The sequence below is a fragment of the Salminus brasiliensis genome, chromosome 2 (genome assembly GCF_030463535.1).
Source record: "Salminus brasiliensis chromosome 2, fSalBra1.hap2, whole genome shotgun sequence".
Taxonomy (NCBI): Eukaryota; Metazoa; Chordata; class Actinopteri; order Characiformes; family Bryconidae; genus Salminus; species Salminus brasiliensis.
In genome coordinates, this window is record NC_132879.1 from 24,600,417 (window position 1) to 24,627,246 (window position 26,830).

The window sequence follows — 26,830 nt, forward strand, 5'->3', positions numbered from 1 at the left end:
AAGCTAAATAAAATCTACCACCATAGGGCGGTGAACCGTGGACTGTGTTTGGGTTCAAGATCACATGATGAGTGAGCCAGTGAGGCATAACTATCTTTTGATCTCAAAACCAGATGCCAGAGGCCTTGCTATTACAGTACAGAGACTCCACTACTTCAAGAAATGCAGACTAAAGCTTTTGAAATAGTTTCCTGACTTAAACATCATTCAAAATCTATGGCTAGATCTTAAATATGCTGAGCTGTAAGATGTGCTTAAGAATACCACAGAACCAGAAGCGTTCTGCAAAAGGGAATGGGTGAAAATTCCCAAAGCAAGAATTGCTTTCATGTGAAATGATTTCATGTGAAATGATTTCATGTGATTTCTTGGAAACTAAGCTATTGTAAGTAAGACTTGCACTATGCACTGTGTGTTTGTCCTTGTTTACCTCTTGAATATCTAATATTGTTATTGTCTTGAAGCCTGTAAATCTTTATTTTTCTTATAGTTCTGCAGGGAATAAAGAGTTGGAACCTCGTGCTGTAGTCACTGACCTCTTAATGAGCTATGCCTAGCTGCATAAAATAACCTGAAGTATTAGGAGTTGAGTTCCTTCACCTATGGAATGTTGCATGAAGCCTGATTTTTTTTGCGACTGTGGTTGCAGCCTGTAACGTCATAGAGAATTGCTCTTACACCTACACCACTTTCAAATTTGTACCCCCTAAGGACAAAGAACCCCTTAGCATGAGGAATGTAATGTTGCTTATCCTAGTCCTCTTATCCTAACTCTGCCTGTACCGACTAATTGGACCATTTCTCATGTATATATTCAAGCTTCAAATTGCTAGCCATGAAACACCATTTACATCACCATCTACAGATCTTAAGGGGGCATTTAAAGAGGCTTTGTGTGTAATACTTTTTTAGAGTCCTAAGGGAACTCTTAAGATCTTTCATGCACTGTGCCAGACTGACCATGCTAGTGCTCAGTCTTAGTTAACGGCTCAACCATTCGTTTCTCTTCCTGAAGATCTGGCTTGCATTTTCAATAGAATTTCTGAATGGTGGTAGGATAGTTGAAATTGACTACTTGTTGTTGTAGCTATTGAAGGAACAACTATCGGATTAATCAGTTATTACAATTAATCATTGTTTGAATTACATATTTAATAGAGTACTGTTGATTTTGTGTACGCTCCTAACAATAAAGGTACTACAAAAGGTTCTGGACGCTTGTCTTCCATAGATATTAAACAAGAACAAACTGTTCTTCTGTGGTTCTTCTGTGGCAAAGCTTAATGAGCCCTTCTCTTTAGCTCTTTAGTTACCCATTTAAACTTAAAATTACTTGACTGAGTTGGTTGAGGAAAATTACATTTGGCTATAAAGGATAGACTGGTCTATTTGGTGTTTAATACAGAGGGTTCCAGAGTTCTCTCTTTCAGGAATTGCTTTAATGGCAGCTGTTTTTAGTGCTTTTGGGAAAGTGCCTGATGGAAGTGAGTCATTAGCTTCTAGCTGCAGATCAGCTGCTATAGCCTTAAAGACAGCAGTGTATCGAGACCGCACATCAATGATGTAAGGTGCTGAACTGTTTCCAGAAAGCGTAGCTTAGATATGTCAGTCTTCTTCAGCTCTCATATGGATGGGCTGTGCTCTTTTCATTCTGTATCTTAAATGTCCATCTGGCTATTAAATATGGATTGGATGCCTGATTTGTTGTTCTTTATCACAGCTTTCTTACAGCATTCTGTATGTTTTACAAACGCAGTACACAGGGGAGCTGCTTGTATAGATCCAAACCGTGTGCTATTCTCATACTTAATACAAAATTAATGTCCAGCCATATCCATCTGAGCGCTCTCTCTCTCTCTGTGCGCACACACTCACAACACTATCACATTTTTATGAGGACCGCCAGGTTACCAAGCAACCTGTTGGATTTAAGACCTAAGGACAGAGCTGTGGTCTGTGTAGCAAACGGCAGAGTTTGCCTTTAGTCCTTAAGAATCTTTGTTTATTTCTTTCCGTCAAAGTTTCTGTGCTTCTTGACTCAAGATCAAGGATGTTGGACGATGCATATCATTATTGCAATAAATGACATCATTTGTCTCACAGATGTCCGTGTACTTTTCTATCCATATTGTGTAAATCATCAGTACTTCTAGTTGCCATAGAATGCATTCATTGAGTATTGTAAGTCGTAGGTGGATGTATAAATAGAAGGCGTGTGACTTTGTTGGGGTGAAAAATGTCCAGATGTGGTTTTAGAAACCTATTAGTAACCATAGCTGTGTTCAAAACTGTGCCCTATTCACTGTCCCCTACTCCAGATCACTGAGACGTCGCTGCGGTGCGACAGCAGATGGCAAAGCATAAACGTCGGTCTTCCTCAGAGAAAAATGCACACACATCTTCAAACCAAGCAAAGAGTTATGAGTATTTCATGTCACTATATAGTGAATAGGGCACAGTTTCGGACACAGCACCCCTGCGATATTGCCTCAGAATGAACATATTGATTGTCCTTTTAAAACAATGAGCTCTGGTGTGGTCTTGGCTTGTCACAATAATGGTTCAAATAAGCCATGTAGCCTAACATAGCATAGCTTTACTTGTAGCGCTGTGAGGGGAACACTTATTATTTTTCATTTACACTGTAATTATTTTTCCATAGATTTTTTTTTTATGTGCCTCCACTGATTTCTTATCATATGTCCATACACCTGTCCCTATAACTAATTTATTTGTACTGTATATTCTACCCCAAAAAAAGATGAATGATATTGTTGTAGTGTGTAGACCATTTATTGCTACTGATATAATTATAATATATCATAATACAGTTGCACCCTTCTAAAAAGCAATTCACTTTTAAATATTCTAATTCATACAGTACATACAATACAGTAAAACCACTCACTGTTTTTTTTTTTTTTTTTGTTTGTTTTTGTTTTTAAGCGATTTTAAAGTCAATATACCAGCTCATTCATGTTAATGGGCTTTCCTCGCTAAGCAATCACAATGGACAATATTGAGGTCAGCAAAGAAGGAAATAATGTGACCCCCTGAAAAGTTTGTGAAGTAGCACGAAAGTGTGTTCATGCCGCATCTCCCGGTCCTAGTATTTACAGATTCTTTTAGTTGCTGGCTCTATAGTAGTTTATGAAGTCCATGAAAACTTTTCTCAGATAGAAGGTTTTGCCTCTGCTGCAGTCATCGATTGAGAGATTGTGCTCTGAATTAAAGATGGAGGATTAGGCCCTGCAGAAATTCTTCCCTTCTGTACTGATGTTATAGTTGGGATCAGGGCATACTAGAAAATAGAGTGCTGCTGTAGCATCCATCTGTGTGGCATTCACTTAGGCCAAACAGAGGTGGAGGTCTGCCTCAGGACCCCTGATGTCAAATTGTGTTTTTGAAAGAACCCAGAAAGATTAGGGCCTGGTCAAAGCATTATTTACACTGATAAAATAAGCTGGTGGTGAAAACCCAGCCAATAAAGCACCAATATTTAGTGCCTTTTATTGTATTGCAATGAATAAACAGCTCTGATGTGAGGAATACTATCCGGTTTGCAGAGACAAGAGCTAATCTCACAGCCACCACCTGCTCACTGGTATCACAAGATCAGTAATTTTAGTAAAAATAAAGAAAATAAGAGCAAAAGAACAGAAGTCAACACAATTACTAAGAAATGTGTAAAGCTCCACCCCTGGTGTGTTAGTGAACAGCTAAGGATTGACAATTCAAAAATAAAAATTATTGCACTCCGTGTAGTTCATAATCCTGATAATGATATCAGCTGACTTTAGTTATTGGAATATTCACTCCTTAAATCTGAATGGTGAGTTATGACACTTTATATCAGAAAGGCCCCTACAAATAGATTTGTATCTTTTGATGGGGATGTTTCTTAAAAAATGACTGTAAATTACTAAAAGTAAAATTACAACCTCCACATAAGACTGTACTTCTGCTCAGGTGTGCTGATCTAATCATAATATAATAACTAATATAATGGAGAATGGAAAGTGTAATAACAGTAATGGTGGGTAATGGTGATAATAATAATAATAATAATAATAATAGAGTTCATTTCAGTTCACGTAAACTTCAACATAGTCATTCAGCAAATAGCAGTAGCAGGAGGGAGGAAGCTGGTGTGATGCGGGTGGCAGGGAAGCCCAGTAGTGAGTCTATCTGTGTTAGGCTGGACAAGTGGGCAGTCATTAACTTGGAGAAGGTAAAGAGATAGAATTAGTCCTAATTGGATTTGTGAAGTACAGAGAATATGAACATTATCAGAGTGTGGCTAATGTCTCATTATAACTGGGTCTGATTATAACAGCCTAATTAGAATTGAAATTTATCAAACACTTTTAAAACATTTTGTAACTAAACCTAAAAGTAAAACACAAAGCGAGGCATCCATCGAAATGTACTTTCTGCCCAAATCTTGCTCAGCCAAAAACCATTGTGTGTGTGTTTTGATGTATTTCACTGCCAGGCATGGTTATGTATGCGTGGGCTAATGTTGGAGGCTACTTTTTAACTCGGTCAACTAACAAGGTCACCCTCTACCTTGAGCAGCCACCTCCGACACTGCAGCGTTCGGACAGAAGCACAGGAAATGAAAACGTAGGTTTTGGTGAAGCGAAAAGATCAAACGCCAAAACTGAATAGTGCCCAAAAAAACGTTTGGGTGGCATAAAAAACTTTTTTTTTTTTTTTTTTTTTTTAACAGATCTGTCAAATGTTCATCGCTTATAATAGCACTATTGTGTGTAGATGAGGGAGCTGCCATTTTCATCCTTCCGCAAGTATTTAACATGTCATTGTTTTCACAGCGTGCCATCAGTGAGTCTCTATAAGCTGTGTCACTGTGACATATTCAGGAAGGCTTCTCATACTCTTTCTGCCTGTGTGTGAACTAAACCAGCCTGGTTTCCCTCTGCATTTCATGGCTGTTTGTCTGCATTAAAGGCCAAATTCACTGTCCTCTGAAAGTAAATATCAGTCTTAAATGTAGAGCAAAAACAAATGTGTTGTGTCTTGTTGTTCCAGTACTTTCAGGGGAGCCTAAGCCTAATATATACACCCCCCACCCCCCCCCAAAAAAAAAAAAAAAAGATCTGTAATCCAGCATGCTGTCTGAAATGACGAGGCATAAAACAAATCAAAGACAAGACTTCACCTCGCCCAAAATGCTTTTCATTGCTGGAGAGGTCAGTTCATTTCACCATGTGCTTATCATTAGCTTTTGCTCTCCTTTGTGTCTGCTTTGTCCTTTCTCGCCTCACAAATCTAAAGAACCTGACCAGTCTGAATAGTAAAGTTAATGATCATGCACCGCCTCAGCCAAATTGGCCCTTTAGTGCTGAACCATTGTGAGGGAGAAAATAGTCAATCATGCCCACTGAGGAGGGGGTGCGGGGCTCCCGCAGGTTAAGGATGCTGAATTCCTCAGTGCTGTTTATGAAAATGCTTTGAGCCGGGTGCTTGGTAAGCAAAGACATGGCAGGAAATGAATGGTAAGAGGTAAGAGGCCGTGGATTTGATGTAGGGTCATTATTAAGGACTAAAGTGAGTGATTTGACTGTGGACCGCGGTATTAGCACTTTTATGAAATGCAGTCTTTTGGCTTCATGAGGGAACTGGCTTGCTTTTAACACAGACTCTATAAGTTAACTCTTCACAGCTGAAATTGTGTAGGAATAATGCATGTATGCACCAGGTTTCTTCACATGGTAGTGTGACCTGTCATCATATGGTTTTCTGGGGGAAAGCTCACACTCTCCAAAATTAAAATGCCATTGTATCTCATTCTCTCTCCCTATTCTTTCTTGCACTCTCTCTCGCACGCTCTCTTTCTCTCTCGCTCTCTCTCGTTATTTCTCTTTCTCTCTCACTCTCTCCCACTCATTCACACACACATTCTCACTACTCGATCACTTGCTTGCTCACTTGCTCGCTCACTTTCTCTTGCTGACTCCTCTTGTGTAGTCCGCTCATTCTCACTCTCTTCTTTTTCCTTTACTCTCTTGCTCACTCCTCTCTCGTTCCCTCACCTCTACCCTGTCTCTCTGACTCCTCTCATTCTTTCTTTTTCTCTTTCTTATTCACTCCTTGTCCACCTCTTTCCTTCTCGCTTGTTCACACCTAATTCTGTCTCTCGCGCACTCTGTTATGTCAACCCTTATTCTCTTTCATTATGTCTTCCTTTCTTGTTCACTCCAATAGTTTTTTCTTACACTCCTGTTCACCTCCCTTCTTTTTCCCTTTTTGTTCACTTTTCTCATTTTCTTTCTCTTATTTTTGCTAATCTTTTCCTTTTCCTTTTACTTTTGCCTACTCCTTTCATTCTCATGCTTTCCCTTTTAATCCCTCCTCTCTCTCTCTCTCTCTCTCTCTCTCTCTCTCTCTCTCTCTCTCTCTCTCTCTCTCCTGAAGTCTCAACTACATTTGAGATTTCTCTCACTCACTTCTGTCACTTTCTTCCCTTGACCGCATCAGTCACCCATTTCTTATGCATAACTGCTAGCTGAAGTCCCGTGTGACTCAGTGTAAGGGGGGGGAAAACTCCTGAATATGACTTGACACATTTCATACAACTGCAATCATTCCAAATCCTCTCCCCTCGTTCTCCCGCAGTTGATCATTTCAGCAAGGGATTTTCCTTAGTTAACTGGGGGTGTATTAGAGCTGTATTGTAGAGGGGAATGAAACAGTCTTGAGGAGAGTGGTCCAAGTTTCTCTCTTTTTTTTTTTCATAACTCTAGGAACTTTATTCTGGAGAATGTCAAAAATCAGGTTATTAATATCTGAAGAGATTCTGTGATTTAATGTGAAGGTTCTTCATAATCACATCTTTTTACAAAAAGCTATGGCATGGAGCTTTATAGGACCTTTATTTTTAAGGGTGTACTGCAATTCAGAATTTATATATATAAAAAAGAATGTAGGGGTGGGCGATATGGTAAAAACTTAATATCACAACACCAATTTCACCATACACAATATTTGGACATTGAGACAAAATGCATCAGTAGTGGCAAATTCTTAAAAACTACTACTCAAATACTGTCCCATATAGTTGTGATTTATGTCCAAAATGTGCTGCCCTTCATCCAGTTAAACAGGACTAATTACATTATGAATTAAGATTTTAATAGAATATTGTCAAACTCAAGTATATTCTGTATAATAAACTATTTTGTAAAAGTGAAAATGCTTCTTTTATAATTTCTCAATGTTTAAAGATGTATTCAAGGGATTCAACTTCAGATTTGTAATCAAACCTCTTTGTTAACCTTGTAAATGTTCAGTTAGCACATTTCAGTTTGCGGTAAAATGAGAATGTAAGAGCTGCTCCGTACTGTGTTTAGCAATGTCTAAGCTTAGAGGTATCTTTTGAATTATTAGCCTATTCTAACTAGCTGAGGTTTTCTTGGGTAAATAGCAAAGCACTTTGTAAGTCGCTCTGGATAAGAGCGTCTGCTAAATGCCGTAAATGTAAATGTAAATGTAAATGTACTGCTCACTGTGTGGGATGCTAGCTCATTGCTGCCTTTTGAGCAAGCTAGCTTAGCAATTGTCATTCTGAAGATACAACTGACAGAGCAGTGGCAACTTTCTATATTATTTTATTTAGCTTTTGTTTGAATAAAATCCTCAAAGATTATTTACCTGTCAGATTTTAACACCTCTTACTGTTTAACATTGCTTATCTGTTTTTGTAAACTTTATTCTTTAGCATTCCTTACAATAGGCAAGGTTGCCAGGTCCAGCACAAATCTCCAAAAATAAATACCTATTTTGTGCCTTAACCATGAACTTGTAAGATGAAGAACTACAGTAGTTCTGCATTCGTCTGCATTCGCCCATAATTTGTCATTTTTAAACAAGGATGTGGCGTTCCTTGCACAGCCCAAACAAGCGCAGTTCCAGTATTCCAGTTTTGAGGAATATTTAAAAGAAAAGGAAGGTAAAAGTACAGTAAAGTCAAATTAAAATAAGGCATACAGAAGTACACATGAACAGAGTCTATTTAAGAGGAGCCAAATAAATGACCTGTATGTACACATGTACAAGGTCTGAGGATAAATTCAGCTATTTACAGTGTGTTACAGTATACTATGAATATTTATACTAGGGCACTATGTAGTTTTAGCATCATTATCACAAAGTGAACATGCACAGTAGTCATCACAGGATGTGCAGTGTCAGGCCGAGACAATTTATTTTACTCTAAAAAAAAAAAGTATATAAATGAAAGTGTATATAAATGAGTGTGTATATATGCAGTTGAAACTAGAAGTTTACATACACAAAAGACATTCATTTTTTTTCTCCATGTCTGACATGAAATCAGAATAAACTTTTCCCGTTTTAGATCAATTAGGATTACCAAAACTATTTGCTAAATGTCAGAATAATGAGAGAGGGAATGTTTATTACTTTCTTCAAAGTTGAAATACATTCCATTAGTATTTGGTACTATTGCCCTTAAACTGCATTACTGGGGTCAACCGTTTTGGATATCCTTCCACAAGCTTCTCACAATAGTTGGCAGACATTTTGGCCCATTCCTCCTGACAGAACTGGTGTAACTGAGCACATGCCTTTTAAGCTTTGCCCATATATTTTCAATGGGATTGAAACCAGGGCTTTGTGATGGCCACTCCAAAACTTTGACTTTGTTCTCCTTAAGCCACTTTGTAACCAGTGGGGCAGTATGCTTCGGGTCATTGTCCATTTGGACAGAAGACCTATTTGCGCCCAAGCATTAGCTTCCTGACTGATGTCTTAAGATGTTGCTTCAGTATTTCCACATAATGTTCTTTATTCATTATGCCATCTATTTTGTGAAGTGCACCAGTCCCTTCTGCAGAAAACAACCTCACAACATGATGCTGCCACCCCAGTGTTTTACAGTTGAGATTAGTTTGTCAGACCACAAGACATGTCTCCAAAAATTAAGATCTTTTCCCTCATGTGCATTTGCAAACATTAATCCGTTTGATTGTCCTTTCAGCCAATGTCGATACAGCACTGGTTTCACTGTGGATAATGACACACTCTCACCATCTTCAGCCAGCATCTTCACAAGGTCTTTAGCTTTTGTTCTTGGGTTGGTTCGGGGCACATTTTGGACCAAAGCATGTTCATCTCTGGGACACAGAACCGGTCTCCTTCCTGGACTGTATGATGGCTGGACATTTCCATCTTGTTTGTAGTTGCATATAATTGTTTGTACAGATGAACAAGGCACCTTCAGGCATCTGGAAATTGATGAGCCAGACTTGTGCAAGTCCACAATTCTCTTCCTGATATCTCAACTTTCCCATGATGTTACACAAAGAAGCAGTGTGTTTCAGGTGTGCGTTAAAATACATCCACCGGTGTATCTCTAATTAACTCAGATGTTACCAATAAATCTCAAATCAGAAGCTTCCAAAGACATGACATCATCATATATGCTGTCCCTAATTGTTACTAACCTAAGACGGGAAATGTTTATTCTAAATTCAGACAGTGAGGGAAAAAATGCATGTCTTTTTAGTGTGTGTATATAATAAAATGTGTACACATACACACACTAATATATACATATAAATTCTTTAAAAATCAGACAATGTGATTTTCAGATTTTTTTTCCCCTCATTTTGTCTCTCATAGTTGAGGTCTACCTATGATGTCAATTACAGGCTTCTCTCATTTATTTATTTATATATATATATAAGTTTATGTTTATTGTACAGCCCTAATTTATTTTAGTGGTGTAAATGTTTATATACTGAAACACACCACTGTAAGTAACAATAGTGCAGTTATGAGCCACGGTAAGGAGGGTTTACCAGGCCCAGTTTAAAGTGCACAAGTTCCACTGTGGTTAATAAGTACCTCATACCTGTGGAAAACTGTTAGCATGTCCGGCTGTGTTGACTTTGAAGGCCCTGAATCTTCTAATCTTGTTCCAGAGGAAAGGGGATGGAAAAGGTGATGTCCAGGGTGAACAGGGTTGGCTGTGGACCTGCCTGCAAGCTTCATAACCCTGCTGTTGTGTATGTACTGAAGCGTTGGCAGACTACATCCTCTTCACTGTCCTCATTATGCACTGGGGTTTGAATTCTGTAAGGCAGAGGAGCCAAGCCAGATGGTTATACATAAAATGAGGACTGATCCAATCATCACTGTGTTTGCTAAGAAATAGGTTAAAAACAAGCCAGGTCATTTAGGGCATTTCTACAACCCAGCTCTGCTTCAGTAAATATTGTTTTGTTACATTTCTTTTTATAGTTGTTGTTGTTTGTACCTAAGAGAAGTTCTGCTCAATAATGATGAACTGTTCCATTAACATCAAGACTTTTATGCTGCTTCTCAGCTAGGTAGCTTCAACCTCCAACAAGAAAGTCACAAAAGAAAACAAACATTTATTTAGAAACACAGCAAAACAAGTGACAAAGTGTCAGAATCGCTCATCCTTTATGCTTGCCTATTTATCCTGCTTTTAACACATCAACTTCCCCAACTGACTGTTCACTTGCTGCCTAATACTGTATATCCCACCCCTTTGTCCGTACCACTATAGCTGAAGATTAGTCAATGTTTTTCAATGGTTATGGCTGGTCAGTATACTAAAAAGAGTACAGTCTACTAAATAGAGGTACTGTATATTTACATATTTCTTTTTAATCAGATGGATTTGAATATAATATATAAAATAAAAATATAGAAACATTTCCTCACAACTGTTTTGTCCTCTAAAACTGTTGAGGTGTGGGCTAGAATAGGAGCAGAGGTTTCTATTCAAATGTAATCGCTGTGCCAGGGAAGCCAAGGTGCCTGCAGCAGTTCTAGGTAAACCTGATAAGGCGAAATGGCTAGAATGAATGGTTGGGAGAGTGGAAGAAAACGGCAATATAAAAGCAGTGTACCCTGGGCTTTCTAAAGCAGCTGTCAGATATAGTGCAGCAATGTTTAGTTCACAGGCCTTTTTGTGCTGAAACAATATTTCTGATCTATGTATGTCTTAAAATAAAAGTAGATGTGTTTAATTCCAGGCTTGTATGAGGAACCACCCTGAGGTGCTTGCAGTTTTTTATTGCACTGGATGCATCATCTCATAGAATTTGATCGCCGCGATCGGTCTGCATGTCAGAAGGGAAGGAAAGAAAGGAGTAAAGATTTACCGTTTCATTGTTCCCTTCAGTTCCATTCTGGAAAGTAGGCATGTTTTATTCATGAGCAGCCATATAATGGATCAAGACTGTGTTGGCCATCATTATCTGAAGAATGCTTAGCAGTGAGCAACAGTATAGAAGCACAGCAGAACCACAAGTGTGACTTATCATCAAACGGCGAATGATCACTGACCTCGCTGTGCTATTTTTGGGGTGTGTGTGTGTGTGTGTGTGTGTGTGTGTGTGTGTGTGTGTGTGTGTGTTAAATCCGTTCCAGGTAAAAGTGTACTAGTGCTGTGCATACCATAGCATTGGCGTATACCATAGCATCAGTAGCCAGTTGTGCCACAATAAAGCTGCTCTTTCTTTGAGCACCACCATAAAGTACCATATAAAGATGTAAAAACTAAAATAAATAAAGAACTAAAGTTCAGTTGTAGCTCAAGTCTAATGTAAAATGCAACTGTGGTTGAGTGTACGAGCTAAAAATGACACAGTTACAAAGCTATGTAGTTTAAGTTAATACTTAATGCATTTAAGTTATAAATCATCATATTTTGTTTCATATGTTTGAGTCATTCAAATACTTGAACACAAATGTAGTCAACTTGTCCACTGATAGTTGAATTATGACTAATTCCAATACTTAACCTGAGTTAAATATGTAAGAGCTGTTTCCTCTTAACAGCATGGTTAATCTGGTGGTGTGCTTTATGGATTTGGCCCTATGTGTCAGCTTAAATACACCTGCTCATCCAGTGCACCTTTAGAAATCAAGGGAATTGTTTTGTGATGTGTGTCCCCCTTTGCTGCAGTAACCACCTCTGCTCTTCTGGGATGACTTTAAACTAGATATTGGAATGTTGCTGTGAGGATCTGATTGCATTCAGCCACACAAGAGAATTAGTGAGGACAGGTACTAATGTTCGATGAGTAGCTCTGAAGGACAAACACCACCCCAGCTCTTCTCAAAGGTACTGTACAAAGGTACACCTCTTGACAATGCTTGGAACTGGACATGGGGCACTTTTGTATCCATCTATATGAACCTTTCCCACAGTCCTCATCATCTCCATCTTGCCTCAAAAGAAGAACAAAGCAGATTTGCTGTGTCTCATGGTCACTCTCTATGCTTTGTGATAAAGGCATCTTTCTCCCGTCATGACTGTCAGATCATTTTAGCCTTGCTGTCTGGAGCCGGTTCTGCTAATTTTAGCTTTAAATGACATAATCAAAGGCTGTGAACGGCTCTCCAGCTCTCTTTGTCTCCTATTAATCTCTTAACTCGGGAATAAACACTGCTATGCACACTGTTGGTTATAAATAATTGAATGAGATTTTAACCCACCAATTAAGCCGAGCAGCAGGGAGAGAGGAAATCCCTTGGTGGCCGATTCATTAGTAATAATGGCTGACATTTGTACTGGCTCAAAATGGAGACATTAGGTGCCAACCTACAGAGCCCATTGCACTGGCTACAGCAGGTCACTCCATTGTGAAGTGTTACCTTTTGAAATGAAAGTATGATTAGTAGCGTTATAGCGGGGGCTAATATGGCCAGGTCCATAAGTACTTAGGCAGTGGCACAAGTTTGATAGGTTTGTCTCTGTTCACCACCTCGGGGGATTTTAAATGAAGCAGACCGTTAAGGAATTACAGCCATTTATTCCATAGTCCCTCTACCTTCACAGGCTCAAAAATAATTGGCCTGTGCCCTTATTAATTTTTGACATATTAAAGAGATAAAAGATATAAAGTTTACTGCAGGTGTTGAATATGCATTTGGTAGCCATTCATGTGATCTCTCCATATGTGGTCCAATGAAGTTTTAATTAAATTTTCTTAGTTCTTGTTTTCAGCTCAAATTTATTTTTTAGTTGATTCCTCTACAGAGCATCGCATGATTTAAATCAATGTCATGTCAAGCATAGACCAGAGTATGATTTTGCAATTTTGCAATTCATCTGAGAGAAAGAATGTTTCAAGCCTGTAATGAGCATTGAGGAAAAACAATTATTCAGAAGCTGTGCAGCTGTGTACGTGACCTGTTGACTTTCAGTAGTGCATTAATTCAAATAAAACATGGCATTTTTTTAATGGGCTCGAAAGTTTCACTTTGAAAACAGTGTTGAAGAAAGTCATTAACATGCCAGAGGACGTGAAAAGGGAGAAAGAAGAATGTGAGACTGGTCAGGAAATTCAATTCTCTTACTGGGTGTCGTCAAAGAAAAGAAAAACCTAATGAACACTGTTGTTTTGCAGGTTGGTGCACAGCTGCTGGGGAACTACTTTTATTTAAGATCTTTGCTGAAAAAAGGGGGAGGATTGCTGTTGATCTATAATTAGCAAGTTAAAAATGATAAATATTAGGTTTTTTGATAATAGGTTTAATGATTGTTAATCATTAACTGGGTATATATCTGAACTGGGTTTATATCTGAGGCTGAAGGATGAGATAATTATGGTAAGCAGTGGTTCAATGATTAGCTAATTAGTCTACGCTAGTCATTTAGTCTAGCTGCGCCTTAGAGCTGGTCGGGCATTCATCTACATATACAGATGTAGTTAGGGACAAACATTGGATTTTTTATTAAATACGATTAGTTCAGATCATTGCTGTTGAAGTCAGATGGACCACGGGATTCATTTTTTTGTGGCTTCTAGTTAGTTTAGAGGCAGCGCTGAAGAGAAATCCTGGGTTGTTTTTGTTGTCTCCTATTAGAGAGGAAACATACAGTGATTTGGCTTTAATTAGGGCATGTCTCCTAGGCATTGCTTCCTTTAAAATTTGGGAATGTTCTAGTTGTTCTAGTTCTTGTGTGTTGGCATACATTCATAGCTTCAAGCAGCCTGTTTTAGAGGATATGTGGTCATTGTACCTCAGCGCTCCCTTTTTGTTTTTTTTTCCTAATTCATTGAATCCTGATAGCTGCAGCATTATCTCCGCTTGAACAGACCACAGATTGTAGATTTTCTGCCATATGCTCGGGATCTTCAGGATGTGATGGCCAAGAGATAATGGTTAAGTCTGGAAGGTTATCAGTAAATGCATTTGCTGTTGAGATTGTTATGGCACACTTGCTAAGATATAGAGGGGCAGCAGGTGGAAATTGTGGCTTAGAACCACTTCATGCATAATGAGTTTGTGATTGGAGATTAAATCACGTTGCAAAAATGACTTAAGTTCTCGGTCTAAAAACCCAGAGCCAATACTAATTCTCCTGTATTGTTACATTAATGAGTGATCCCCTATGATGTTCTGAATGAACCCCAAACAATTTTATCCATGAGTCTTTTAGAAAGAATGGTGCCTGATAGAAAATCTATGGGCCCAGGAAGGCAATAAACTGTGATGAGCAAGAAATGACATGGCCTTTTGAAAGCAGGAGATGAGCCTGCCCCTTTAAGACTAAGCCCTTCTAAAGATCTGGCTTCATAACCTGTATTTGGGTAACGCCTATATCGAAATCATAGATAAGCACTGTAAGCACTACAAGCAGTTCAACGCTGGCTATTGTCCTCCAGAGCTACTCATCCAACATCAGTACCTGTCCTCACTAAATCTCTTGTGTGGCTGAATGTAATCAAATCCAGCAACGTTCCAATATCTGGTTCAAAGTCATCCCAAATAGCTATAGCTATTGGTGGAGTGGATTCATATGGAATTATTTGGTTTGCCCCACGTGTCGGGGAGATACAGTACATAGGCAGTTATCGGTGCTTTAGATGTCAGGAAAAGACATGTTTGGCTTCATTCAAGCAGTCACTCCATAGTTCATGCTGCAAAGATAAACAATTCAGTGATGCAGAACAACAAGCAGATTGCACTTTTCCTTTCAGTCTGGAATTAAAACGAATAATGAATTAATCTACAATTCATTCAGTAAAGGCAGATTTTTACTGTGTGGTAACTTTCTTTGTAGGTGTTCACAAAGGCTGAGAACTGTGTTCTGTATGGACACTCCTAATGTACTGGGCAGTTCTGGGCAGTTTTATAGCTTTGACATGTCAGCATTTCACTGCATCCTGAATTGGTTGCGTGAGAGGCAGCCACTTTCCATGACCTAGGAATTGTATGTAATAACAAATACTATTGACTTTTATAGATCATTTAGAGGCAGTAAAGAATACACACAGCCTGCTAAGAATTGATGGAATATTTTTTATTTTTTTATTTTTTGGAGAAATTTAATCGTCACAACAAATTGGAGCATTGCAGGTGTTCCTGCAGCCTGAGAATTGCAGGTGTTCAGTGTAGACAAATCTAATGTACTAACCACAATTCTAAATCAAACTAAAAAAATAACCACACAATAAATGGTTGTCACAGCCATGTAGTTCTGAAGAATATAGAAAAAATATGCTGAACATAAATATGGACTGCTCTCCACACCTTATCCTTAAAGGCACGACAGTAGTAGCGCTGGTGGAACCTTGGAAAATCCTAGCTGTACAACAATAGAACGTTTGGGGCAGTGGTGGCTCAGCGGTTAGAGCTCTGTGCTATTGATGACAGGGTTGTGGGTTCGATACCCTGGCTCTGCAAGCTGCCACTATTGGGCCCTTGAGCAAGGCCCTTCACCCTCTCTGCTCCCCGGGTGCTGCAGCAATGGCTGCCCACCGCTCCGGGCATGTGTGCTTACTGTTCACTGTGTGTGCTTCACTGGTGTGTAGGTGTGTGGCACAAATGATCAATATGGTTGTCTTATCTTGTCTTTTATTTTTTCCCCAGTGAGACCAATCAGCATCTGTTACACAGATCTTCTCCATCAACTCATCCAAGACTGAATTCATCCACTGATGCTTAGGATATCTGCATAAGCAGCTCATTATTCACAGCATTTTTAATCGCTTATTGGATAGTTAGTGTGCTACTAAGTTTATTGAAGCAGCTCCAAGCTTATAAAATGTTATGCTATTATCTTTTTAGCCTCACACAGTGTAGGAGAGCTACACACACTCATGGTCCAACTGTGCCTCCACATTGTCACCAATCAGAAACAATTTTCCAGTATAGCTCAATTGTGCTCAGTGAAAGAGCACCCACAGGTCTTAACCTTTGCTCAACTTATTATTGTGTTGTATGAGTGTCAATTATAGGCGACTTACAAGGGTTCAAGGACTCCTGTTGAGTGTCAGTCTGCCCTGTTCTGGGCAGTTTTATAGCTTTCACACATCAGCTTTTCTCTGCATCCTGAATTGGTTGCGTAGGAGAGCCACTTTCTATGACATGGGAATTGCATGCAATAACAAATACTACCAAATTATGTAGATCATTTAGAGGTTGTAAAGAATACACCCAGCCTACCAGGAATTACTGTGGGGAGGGAAAAAAAGATTTACAAAGCATTACAAGAGCAATTCGGTTTATTTTAGACTTTGAAGGACGGTGTTCTTTGTTCATTATTACTTACGTAACCGTAACTGCAGTGATTGAAATGGGGGGCAAAATATCTTTCACTCGACATTACATGTCTGAGAACAGAACAGCCTGAGGACACATGTTAAGGGAAAAGAAGATAAGTGAATTCTTGTTCTCTTTTCTCGCCACAGGCCTCCTAGCTTGCCTATTATCCTAGTCACCTCAACGGGGAGGGAGGAAGTGATTAATTCTGCCTGCAGGAAAGTGAAATATTTAGGCTACTTACTCATTCACTCACTCAAACATGCTGTCAAAAGTTCAGGGCTACAAGTCACTGTTTCACGCTAAGGAAATAAGTGGAATACCTACAAAAATACCTTTAGAAATCTCCTCAAATCTCCTCAACCATCAGTGAATGAACAGATTGGCATTTTTTATTGCATGTTGCATTTATTTATGCAGTAGACAGTATGTAAGTTATGTATGAATAATTCATGTTTGCCATCAATTGCCAAATTTTTGGGCATTTCACACATTTGTAGATATCTGTAACTTGATATGTACATTTCAGATTCTTCCGCTGGGATTTAGATTAGGTTTGGCTGATATCTGAGCTGTACAACGCAAAGTATTCATGCTGTAAAGGTGGAATTACTGTGGACTGCCAGCTTGGCTCCTGTTGCACACCAATCTTTCCCTGTGTGTCGTGATTATGGTGGTTTCGACATAAACACATTTCTTTCTTTTTCGAGGCAAGGAAGCTGAAGTGGCTTTATTCCGCTCCATTACTTGCAGTAAGGAGCCGCGAATCGTCTCCATCTGCTGCTGCCTTTATGCTTCACCAGCTCATGTATGCCCAGGACGCCACTATTACCAGGAGAAATACATAAACTAAAATGACAAAATGTTTCCCTGGCTTTTCGGAAGGTTTCTCCATCTGTCAGGGGCACAATATCGCTCACCCAAACAAACATCTTGTTTCTGGAGTCTGATATTATACACAGCCATTCAAACCTTGAAATGGATTACGTAGTGGGGTGTAAGGATAATAAAAAAAAATTGGAGGGGAAGCATATTTAAGAAACGAGGACAATTGAGCCAATAAATGCAAAAATAAAAATGGCACTATGCTAAAAATATGATAAAGACCTAACTATTCTTCGCTCACAAGTGTTTTGGGGTTTTTTTTGTATCAATTGTTAGAAGGTTGGATGTGTGAAGATGGACTATGTTTTAAAAAAACATTGCAATATATTATTGTATGCTGAAACATAAAAAAAATTGTTGTGACATATTGTGTATCATGGCCATTTCTTGAAGTATTCAAGGATACTATATTCATACCATATTGACCACAGCTGCATTCAACCAAATAGGTAAAAAGTTAGAGTCTAGAGTCTTGCTGCATAATGTTGATGCTTTAACAAGGTTATGTTGCTCTAACTATTCATAACTCTAATGAAATGTGTTTCCATGCCAACATTTATCTTGATTATGCAGCAGACGAACTACAACCATGACCCTGTATACACAAATAAAATAAATTGATTTAAAAATTATTCAAGTGTTACTTTAGAGTCGCATAAAGTGATGTCTAAAGACAAACTGAAAAATGATGGGGAACCTGAACGATGACTTCTCTGATAATGTATGGGATGCCTTTCTCGATAAAATATATCGTAGCTCTATTAATTCAAGACGTACCTTAATTCAGTGTAAAGCAGTTCTCAACCTCCTGTTATTCCAAGTCAAAGCTGCATGTCATATATACATCCCAGCATCTCTCCTTTATGTGAGAAGCGTAAACAAGACTTACTGGTGGAATGCTTACTGATCAGTTATTTTCAGGCACTTATATTCAATTATACCTCAAAGGCTCTTCATAAAACTGTTGTACCAGATCCTTTACTTGCTATTTTGGGGCAGTGTTAGTAAATGTATTCGTTAATAAATAACAAAGTCAGGCCATTTCCCTCAGTACACTATTGCTCAAACACCTTATTTTACCACAGTGGAGGTAGGAGGCTAGCCCTCTATTCCAGCAGAGGCTTAGGGATTTGTGTAATGTGCTGCATATACAGTGGCTTGCAAAAGTATTCATACAATTCATACTCACCTTACAACCACAGGCTTAAATGTATTTTATTGAGATTTTAAGTGATGGACCAACACAAAGTAGTGGTACGTTGCATGTCCAAACATCTAATGAATGCATTTAACTACTTTACGTTGCACCCATTGCTGACACAGATGTGCAAAAAACAATATTAAAAGTGTGACATGCAAATGTAATCAAGTCTTTACCAGCTTTGATTTTTGCCCATTCTTCTTTGCTAAAAAGCTCAAGCTCAGCCAAGTTGGATGGAGACTGTCTGTAAATAGCATTTACATTTACATTTAAGGAATTTAGCAGACGCTCTTATCCAGAGCAACTTACAAAGTGCTTTGCTATTTACCCAAGAAAAGCCTTAGCTAGTTAGAATAGACCAATAATTCAAAATATACCTCTAAGCTTTAGACATTACTAAACACAAGACAATAAGGTGACCATAGTACTCTAATCGTCCAAGTACTCTCTGAAGAGGTGGGTATTCAGTCTGCGTTTGAAGACCGCGAGCGACTCTGCCGTTTGGACACCCAAGGGGAAGCTCGTTCCACCACTTTGGTGCAGGACAGAGAAAAGCCTGGACGCTTGTCTTCCGCGAATTTTGAGGGATGGCGGGTCGAGCCGAGCCGTACTTGAAGCTCGAATGGCTCTAGGTGTCGGCTTTTGACCATTGCCTTCAAGTACGGAGGGGCTGGGCCGTTCTTGGCTTTGTAGGCCAGGGTCAGGGTTTTGAATCTGATGCGGGCAGCAGCTACAGGAAGCCAGTGAAGAGAACGCAGCAGTGGAGTGACGTGGCTGAATTTAGGGACATTGAAGACGACCCGTGCCGCTGCATTCTGGATGAGTTGCAGGGGCCTGATGGTGCGCAGAGGAAGACCAGCCAGAAGAGAGTTGCAGTAGTCAAGTCTTGAAAAGACGAGAGACTGAACAAGCACCTTGGTGGCCTCTCTAGTGAGGAAGGGTCGAATTCTCCGGATGTTGTACAGGAAAAATCTGCAGGACCGAGTTACGTTTGCAACGATAACGCAACGATAAAGATAACGTAACAATAAAGATAACGATAAGTTTTCATGTCTTGCCACAGATGCTCAATGGGAATTAGGTCAGGAATTTGACTGGGCCGTTCTAACACATGAATATTATTTGATCTAAACCATTCCACTGTAGCTCCGGCTGTATGTTTAGGGTCATTGTCTTGCTGGAAGGTGAATCTCCTTCCGAGTCTCAAGTCTTTTGCAGCCTCCATCAGGTTTTGTTCCAGGATTGCCCTGTATTTAGCTCCATCCATCTTCCCCCTTTAAAACTCAACTTCCCTGCTCAGCTTCCCTGTCCCTGCTGAGGAAAAGCATCCCCACAGCATGATGCTGCCACCACCATGTTTTATAGTGGTGTGTTCAGGGTGATGAGCAGTATTATTATTATTTTTTTTTTTAAACCACCACACATAGAGCTTTGTATTTAAGCCAAAAAGTTATCTTATGTCTTTTTTTCAACAATGGTTTTCTTTTTGCCACTCTTCTGCAAGGGCCAGACATTTGTGCATCACAAATAATAAAAAATAATAAATGAATAAAATAAACTTCTTAGGTTTGCCAATGTTCTTCTACTCTTGGCTCAATTCCCAGTAATGTAACAGGTACTACAGTATTGGTAAAAATGGTATTAATGGTTAAGACCCTGTTACAAATTTTTAGGTACGTTTGTTTTAGTCAATATTTTTTCATTAGTATGTGTACGTCTTATTAAATGTCTCTGTTATAACATGATTGGGATATTATTACAATAGTGAGTGCTATGGTCACTACGTGCGCGTACATGGATAGGTCCACACAGCAATACATGTGACTGTGAAGGTTTCATACTGCCCTTCCTTTCTTACAGGGCTTTCTGAAGAGTGATCGCGTAGCCCGCATGGTGCAGAGTGGTGGCTGCTCAGCCAGTGATTTTCGTGAGGTCTTTAAGAAGAACATTGAGCGCCGTGTACGCAGCCTGCCTGAGATCGACGGCCTGAGCAAAGAGACTGTCCTGAGCTCCTGGATCACCAAGTATGACGCCATCTTCAGAGGTGACGAAGACCAGCGGCGACCGCAGGGCCGTATGCCCTTCAGCGCAGTGTCTGAGCTTATCCTGAGTAAGGAGCAGCTCTACGAGATGTTTCAGCAGATCCTGGGCATCAAGAAGTTTGAGCACCAGCTGCTTTACAATGCCTGTCAGGTGAGATCACTCAAAGCATAGCAAGATCTATGAAAGGGTGATGTTGTTATTCTTTTTGTTAACTATTGTTTTTACTCTTCATATTTAGGAGTGTCCTTTCTGTAATTTGCTGAAAGACGGTTAAGTACATAAGCACAGACAATAATAAAACAGCATGGGACCTTAGTATAGAACATCTAGGGCCAATTAATTTGTTATCCTTTACATTGTTCTAGCTGATTGAACATCATTGATTATCACAGCTGCTGTGCAAATCCTGCAGTTGTGGTTAAGATTATATTACTTCAGTGGTTCTTAAGGAGATTTCTTTCATCTGGTGTTTCTATGGATGTAACAGAATGTGAATCGTAGGCTGATATCAAATATTTTTCTTGTGCTTATCTGCTGGTGTTGTTGCATGCATATTCATAAAATGTAGAAATTGGGAGAAAATGGCTGAAATGCAAATAGTTTAGTACAGTAACCCAGCATCAATACATACATCATCAAATATTAGTTTGAAAAATCAGTCCAATTTAAACACAAACTATATATCCTGACATCTGATGAATGCATTCAGCTACTTTAAGTTTCACCCACTGCTGACACAGATGTGCAAATGCGCAGACACACAGTAGTTGCGTATAGAAAAGGACTCTCTGGAGCAGATAAACATTAACCAGTTGGTCCCATTCTTAATGCAAGGTGTGGGCTAGAGGGCTATAAAGCTCCCCAGCATTGAGCTGTGGAGTAGTGGAACTGTGTTATCTGGAATGATTGCGCTCATGATGAATTGTGAGGTGAGGTCGCGATCAAGCAGTTATTTGCCAAAACCAATAAGTTGCAGATATCAGTGTGCACCCCTGTTTTCTCCTGCTTTAAAAAATGCTTGCTTTCTGGGGTCGCTCTGTACATATCTGTACATATTTTATATTTCATGTTTTTATACATTTTATAGTTTATAAAGGGGTTATATGCACATGGTGTTGTACCTTTTGCTGAACAAATGTAGTGTTTTGTTTGGGACCAGTAAAAAGGTTAATCTGAGCCTGCCTTTGAGGCAGCAATAGTAAGTACTAAATGATATGGTGTACAAATTAGTAGGGTTGAGTTTACACACTAGTTCTTTAAATCACATCTGCTTGTAATGTAATAAAGGAGCTCTCTCTGGGTCTATCGGAGTTGTTATTGCTGTGGCTATCTTTTAAAAATAGAAAATAATAGCACATAGCAGTAGAAAAGACAATAATAGCTAACACCATGGAACCAGTGAACAATTGTTGCAGATGAAGCCACAGAACAGTCTTACTGTGCATGAATGCACAGTTGAGGTAAAAGTGTGTATTTGATTTTGTGTTAAAGTGCAAAAATCCTGAAATCATGCGGTGAGCAGTAGTTGGTCACAGTGATGCCAGGTTCACCCAATTTCACTTATGAGCTCTGAGATCATTTTGTGGCCTCTGAATAAACCATGACTCGTAGTGTTTTCCTCCACATCAGTGAGTGTGTTAGCATGCCTTTGAGTCTCCTGCCCTTTACCTTAATTACCTGAGCTCAGGTGGTTTTACCCAATCACTGGCCTCTTTAAAGACGCTCCATAAAGGTCAGGGGCTGTTGGGGAAATGGTCTAATCAGCATGCCCTTGTGTGTCATCTGCCACAAGCCCTCCCTAGGGAAAGTTGTAGTGAAAGAGAGTTGGCAGGAGGTCTGTGAATACCTCTTCCTTTACCATAATTACTGCTAGCAGATTAGTGCAATTAGCAGTCTGGTCGACACATTAATGGGGCAGTAGGTATTCAGTTTATCTGTTAAATTTCTTTTCTTCATTTTGTTTTCAACTAATGATTATTTTCATTATGGATTAATTTGCTAATTATTTTCTGCTGTTTGGTTTTTAAACTCTGGAAATAGTAAGATATTTATGGGATTCTTTTGCATTTCGAATTCAGTCAATCAGTTTTCACACCATGGTATATCTATAACCAGTATATTGCTGTAACCCTACCCAGTAAAGAAGACTGCACTTTGAGAAACCACTCAAATACGTATATTGCTTAAGTTTGCTTGTAGTTTGTGTTTACAGTTTTAATTGGGCGGGAAATTGCCATCCCAGCCCAGTCAGGCTGGGCACTGAGCACCAGTTTTACAGTCCAAATCTGACCTGAGCCTGACAGAAAGTATGACCACCACCAACCTAATAAAGCAAACATCAACTGCTAAATCATATTATTGCATAGTGACTGCAACCGTTATTGATTATACAAGACTACTTAAATTATTAATCAGTGCCTTTAAACAACATGCTTTTAGTCTGTATAAGCTTTCCCTCTAGCTAGCACGGTGCAGCATTGTTTAAGATTGACAAGATTCCAACAAATTACAAGTATTATCTGTGCTTTCTAATGAACTGATGCATTGATTTTCAAAGCAGGGCTGAATCTTAGCTGCTGGCTGTCACTTCTGCTTCATATTTGGTCTCAATAGCTCCACTGACATGGCATGACTCTGTCCCCTCTGACATTTCCCAGTGTATTTGTGAATTGATAAAAGGAGGTTCAGGGATGTGATGGAAAGCAGACTGTGAAGACAAGTCTCCAAGCACAAGTTTCTGCTCAAGAGTGAGTGAAGAATTTCAAGTGCCGTTTAAGCTGTACACTACCTTTACCCAGGACCTCTCAGATGTGGATACCGTGGAAACGGGATTGGCAGGGACTGCTTAGGAAAATAAAAAGGATGAATCTGGAGGACTAAGCAAGAGAAAAGGAGCAATAAAAAGGATAAAGGAGGAGATGTGTCTGTCACATAAATGAGCTATTTCTGGAGCTCTTCATGTCCTCGATCAATTAACGTTTAAAGAGTTTATCCACCACACCCCCGTCTCAGGCAATTTTGAAAAATGCAAGCTAGGAAGTGCAGATAACAAGTGTATGAATGAGGGGTGAAGTTAGTGTGTGTATTGAGGCTGTTATATGAGTTATAGCTGTAGCAGAGCTAAATCTTTAACCTCTTGGGGCACACAACTGATTAGCATGGACTGATTATTGTTAGATAAATCCCTTGTTTTAGCAAAATGTAATTACAAAAAGTATTTACAAGAGGCATGTGTGTATGAAAATGTGTATAAATAAAGTTTACTTGCTCTTTAAGGATTGCATTGATGGATGGCTATTAGTCGTTTGTTGGCTTCTTCTGATGTCCACATGTATGTATGCACTCTGTCTGGCTGCCTGTCTGTCTGCCTATAAATCGGCCCATTAACCAAAGTCTATTTGTCCACCAGTCTGTTCTATCTGTCTGTCTATTAATCTGTTGGTAAAACTGTCTGTCTGCCTTTCTATTTGTCTAGCTGTCTGTCCGTCTGTCTGTCTGTTGGTGTACCTGTCTGTCTGTGTCTGTCAGTCTAGCTGTCTGTTTGTCTGTCTGTCTGACTGTTGGCCGGTTGGTCGGTCGGTCTGTCTGTCCGTCTATCAATTTGATGGTCTGGTATACCGTGTATGTGTGTATGTGTGTATGTGTGTATGTGTGTGTGTGTGTGTGTGTGTGCGTGTGTGCGCACTAATAAATGATCTATTTCAGAGTAGGCTGTTTGGGGCTAGAAACAGTCTTATTATGAGGCTCAGCTTGTGGTCTATGACTGACCTTGTTAGTGATTCATCAGTAATGACCGTATGGTAGACTGAAGGGCTTTGTTCTAGTCTGTCGTTTGACTGACATTTTGTCAGCCCATTCATATTAACTTGGTTGACATTTGTCAAGTTACAAATGGAAAGAAGTTCATCATTTCCAACCATTGCAGTGCTGTTGATGCTGATGTTTGATTTAAACCATTTCTTCCTTTCTCCTTCTCGGCATTACTTACTTTTCCACCTGCTGTTGGCAGGTCTTTTCCAGGGGAGTTTACAGTGAGTGAAAGTAAACAAAATGAAGAAATCGTAGCGTGGAGTTACTGAAAGCATGACTGAGCAAATGCCAGATGAGTGCAGGAGCGTGTGAGTGAGAGTGCCAAACAGAGGTGGTGAAGGGGGGTGTGAGGAGAGGAAAAGTGACAGGCACAGGGAGAGATGGATTGAGGAATGCTTACAGATGGAGACAGGCTGACAGACTGAAAGACAGAAACAGTTGAGGCGAGTGTTTGTGTTGAAGGGGCCTTGAGGGGGACAGAATTAGACTGTGGAGACTTGAGAGTGACAGCAGCGGACAGACTGAGACAGTATGAAGATTGAAAAGACAGAGACAAAAAAAATAGGAGAAAGACCAATAAATAAAAGAGAATGCGTGTAATTCTGAGGCAAACCGAGGATGAAGGGGTTTGGAGGGGACATAGAAGGTGAAAAATTTAAACAATGTAGACGAAAAATCTGTGTCATCTGTACTATTAATAACTGAAAATATGAAAAATTGTGATACATTAATATTCTCAAAAATTAAACTGAGACCCCATCCACACGTTTCCCCATGTTTTTGTCTGCATTTTGGCCTCTGATTCTCACGAAAACACAGTTTGTGGTCACTGAAAATGGAGCTTTTGAAAAGGCTCTACGAGTTGGAGATTATATATTTTGATATATGAATAAATGTAAATATTGTTGTATCACAATTATATAATGCTCTGTTTAGAATCCGTAATGTTATGACTTGCATGGTACACTACAGTACTACACACTAGTGTAGTGTGTAATTTGGGATTAAACCTCTGTGTTTCCTTCCTTCTTTGAGGTGTTTAATGTCTCTCATTATGAGGTACTGTCGACCCATACAGGGCAAGCATGCAAGCATTTTCATCTCTGTGTGGACGGAAATATTTTGAAAAACTTGAGATATCATTTGGATACTTTTGGCCGAGGTCTGACTTTAAACTTTTAGTACACATTGATGAATTGTCATATATGACTGTAATGTATACAATACTTTTTAATAGAGATGCACCCATCTGATATTAGGATCGGATATCGGTCCCGGTATTAACAAAATTAGCTGGATCGGTTATCGGATAATTAGGCTGATCCATGGAACCGATCCTTTCGCTTTCATTTTTTGGTGTGGACTGCACTAAATGTTTACATGTTTGCAGTTTTTGATTGCAGCTTCTATGTTTGACCAAGTTACTTATTTATTCTTAGGTTTAGCTGCTAGATTTTATTTTGAATTACGCTAAATCTTTAAAAATAAGATTGATTGCTGTGCGTTGTGCCTTTGACAAGGAGAAGGTACTTATTTTCACTTTTTAAATAGCAATAGTACATTTATATCTATGTGTTAATTTGTTATATTTAGTTTTACAAAGTTAGTAAAGTAATATTTAAGTAAATCCTGATGCCTTTAGTCTCTCCCACATGGTGAGGTATACAGGTTTTTTTTTTTTTGTTTTTGTTTTTTTTAACATTGGTACATGGTATAGGATCGGTATGGGATATCAACCAATATGCTAAGTTTATGTATCAGTATCGAAACTGAAAAAGCCAGATTGGTGCATCCCTATTTTTTAATGTCTCAAATAAAGTCACATAGTGTTAAATAATACAAAGTGATGAACAGTCCAAATATTCTGAAGCTGATCAGCATTCTTTAGGGTCTGGTTGGTATTTTTAATTGCTTAATTGCTTATGCCATATTATAGATTATAGGTGTAGTTTGGAAACACTGTAAACTTATGGACAAAAATATTTTTCTCCCCTTATAATTATTTGTTCTAAGGTGTTTCAGCAACATGTATTGCTGGTATGCATATGAATGATTCTTTGAGCAGTGCCATAAAAGAATCACTTTTGGTTCCATAAAGAAGCATGTTTGTTTTAGACATGTGCTAGTTTAAAGAACCTGTACATCAAGTGATGGTTCTTTAGACCTATAGCTAAGTGATGAATATACAGAGCCCAGTACACAAACCTAAAGACAGAAAGTGGCAGAGTAAAGGTGCTGGGGCAGCTGTCGAGGCAGTGTGAAGGGGGTTGTGGCTCAGGTGAGAAAATGGAAAAGGCCAGCTGTTCCCATCTGAAG

At 39.1% G+C, this 26,830-nt stretch overlaps 1 protein-coding gene across 9 annotated transcripts in view; it reads left to right on the plus strand.

Annotated features, from left to right (window-relative positions):
• cadps2 (Ca++-dependent secretion activator 2) overlaps window positions 1-26,830 on the plus strand; it is a 133,750-nt gene that overhangs the window by 30,056 nt on the left and 76,864 nt on the right. For all 9 annotated transcript variants that reach the window (XM_072671339.1, XM_072671357.1, XM_072671347.1 and 6 more), the window contains exon 3: window positions 20,522-20,854. In XM_072671339.1, the coding sequence (XP_072527440.1) occupies window positions 20,522-20,854 (333 nt within the window). The remainder of the gene's footprint in view (window positions 1-20,521; window positions 20,855-26,830) is intronic.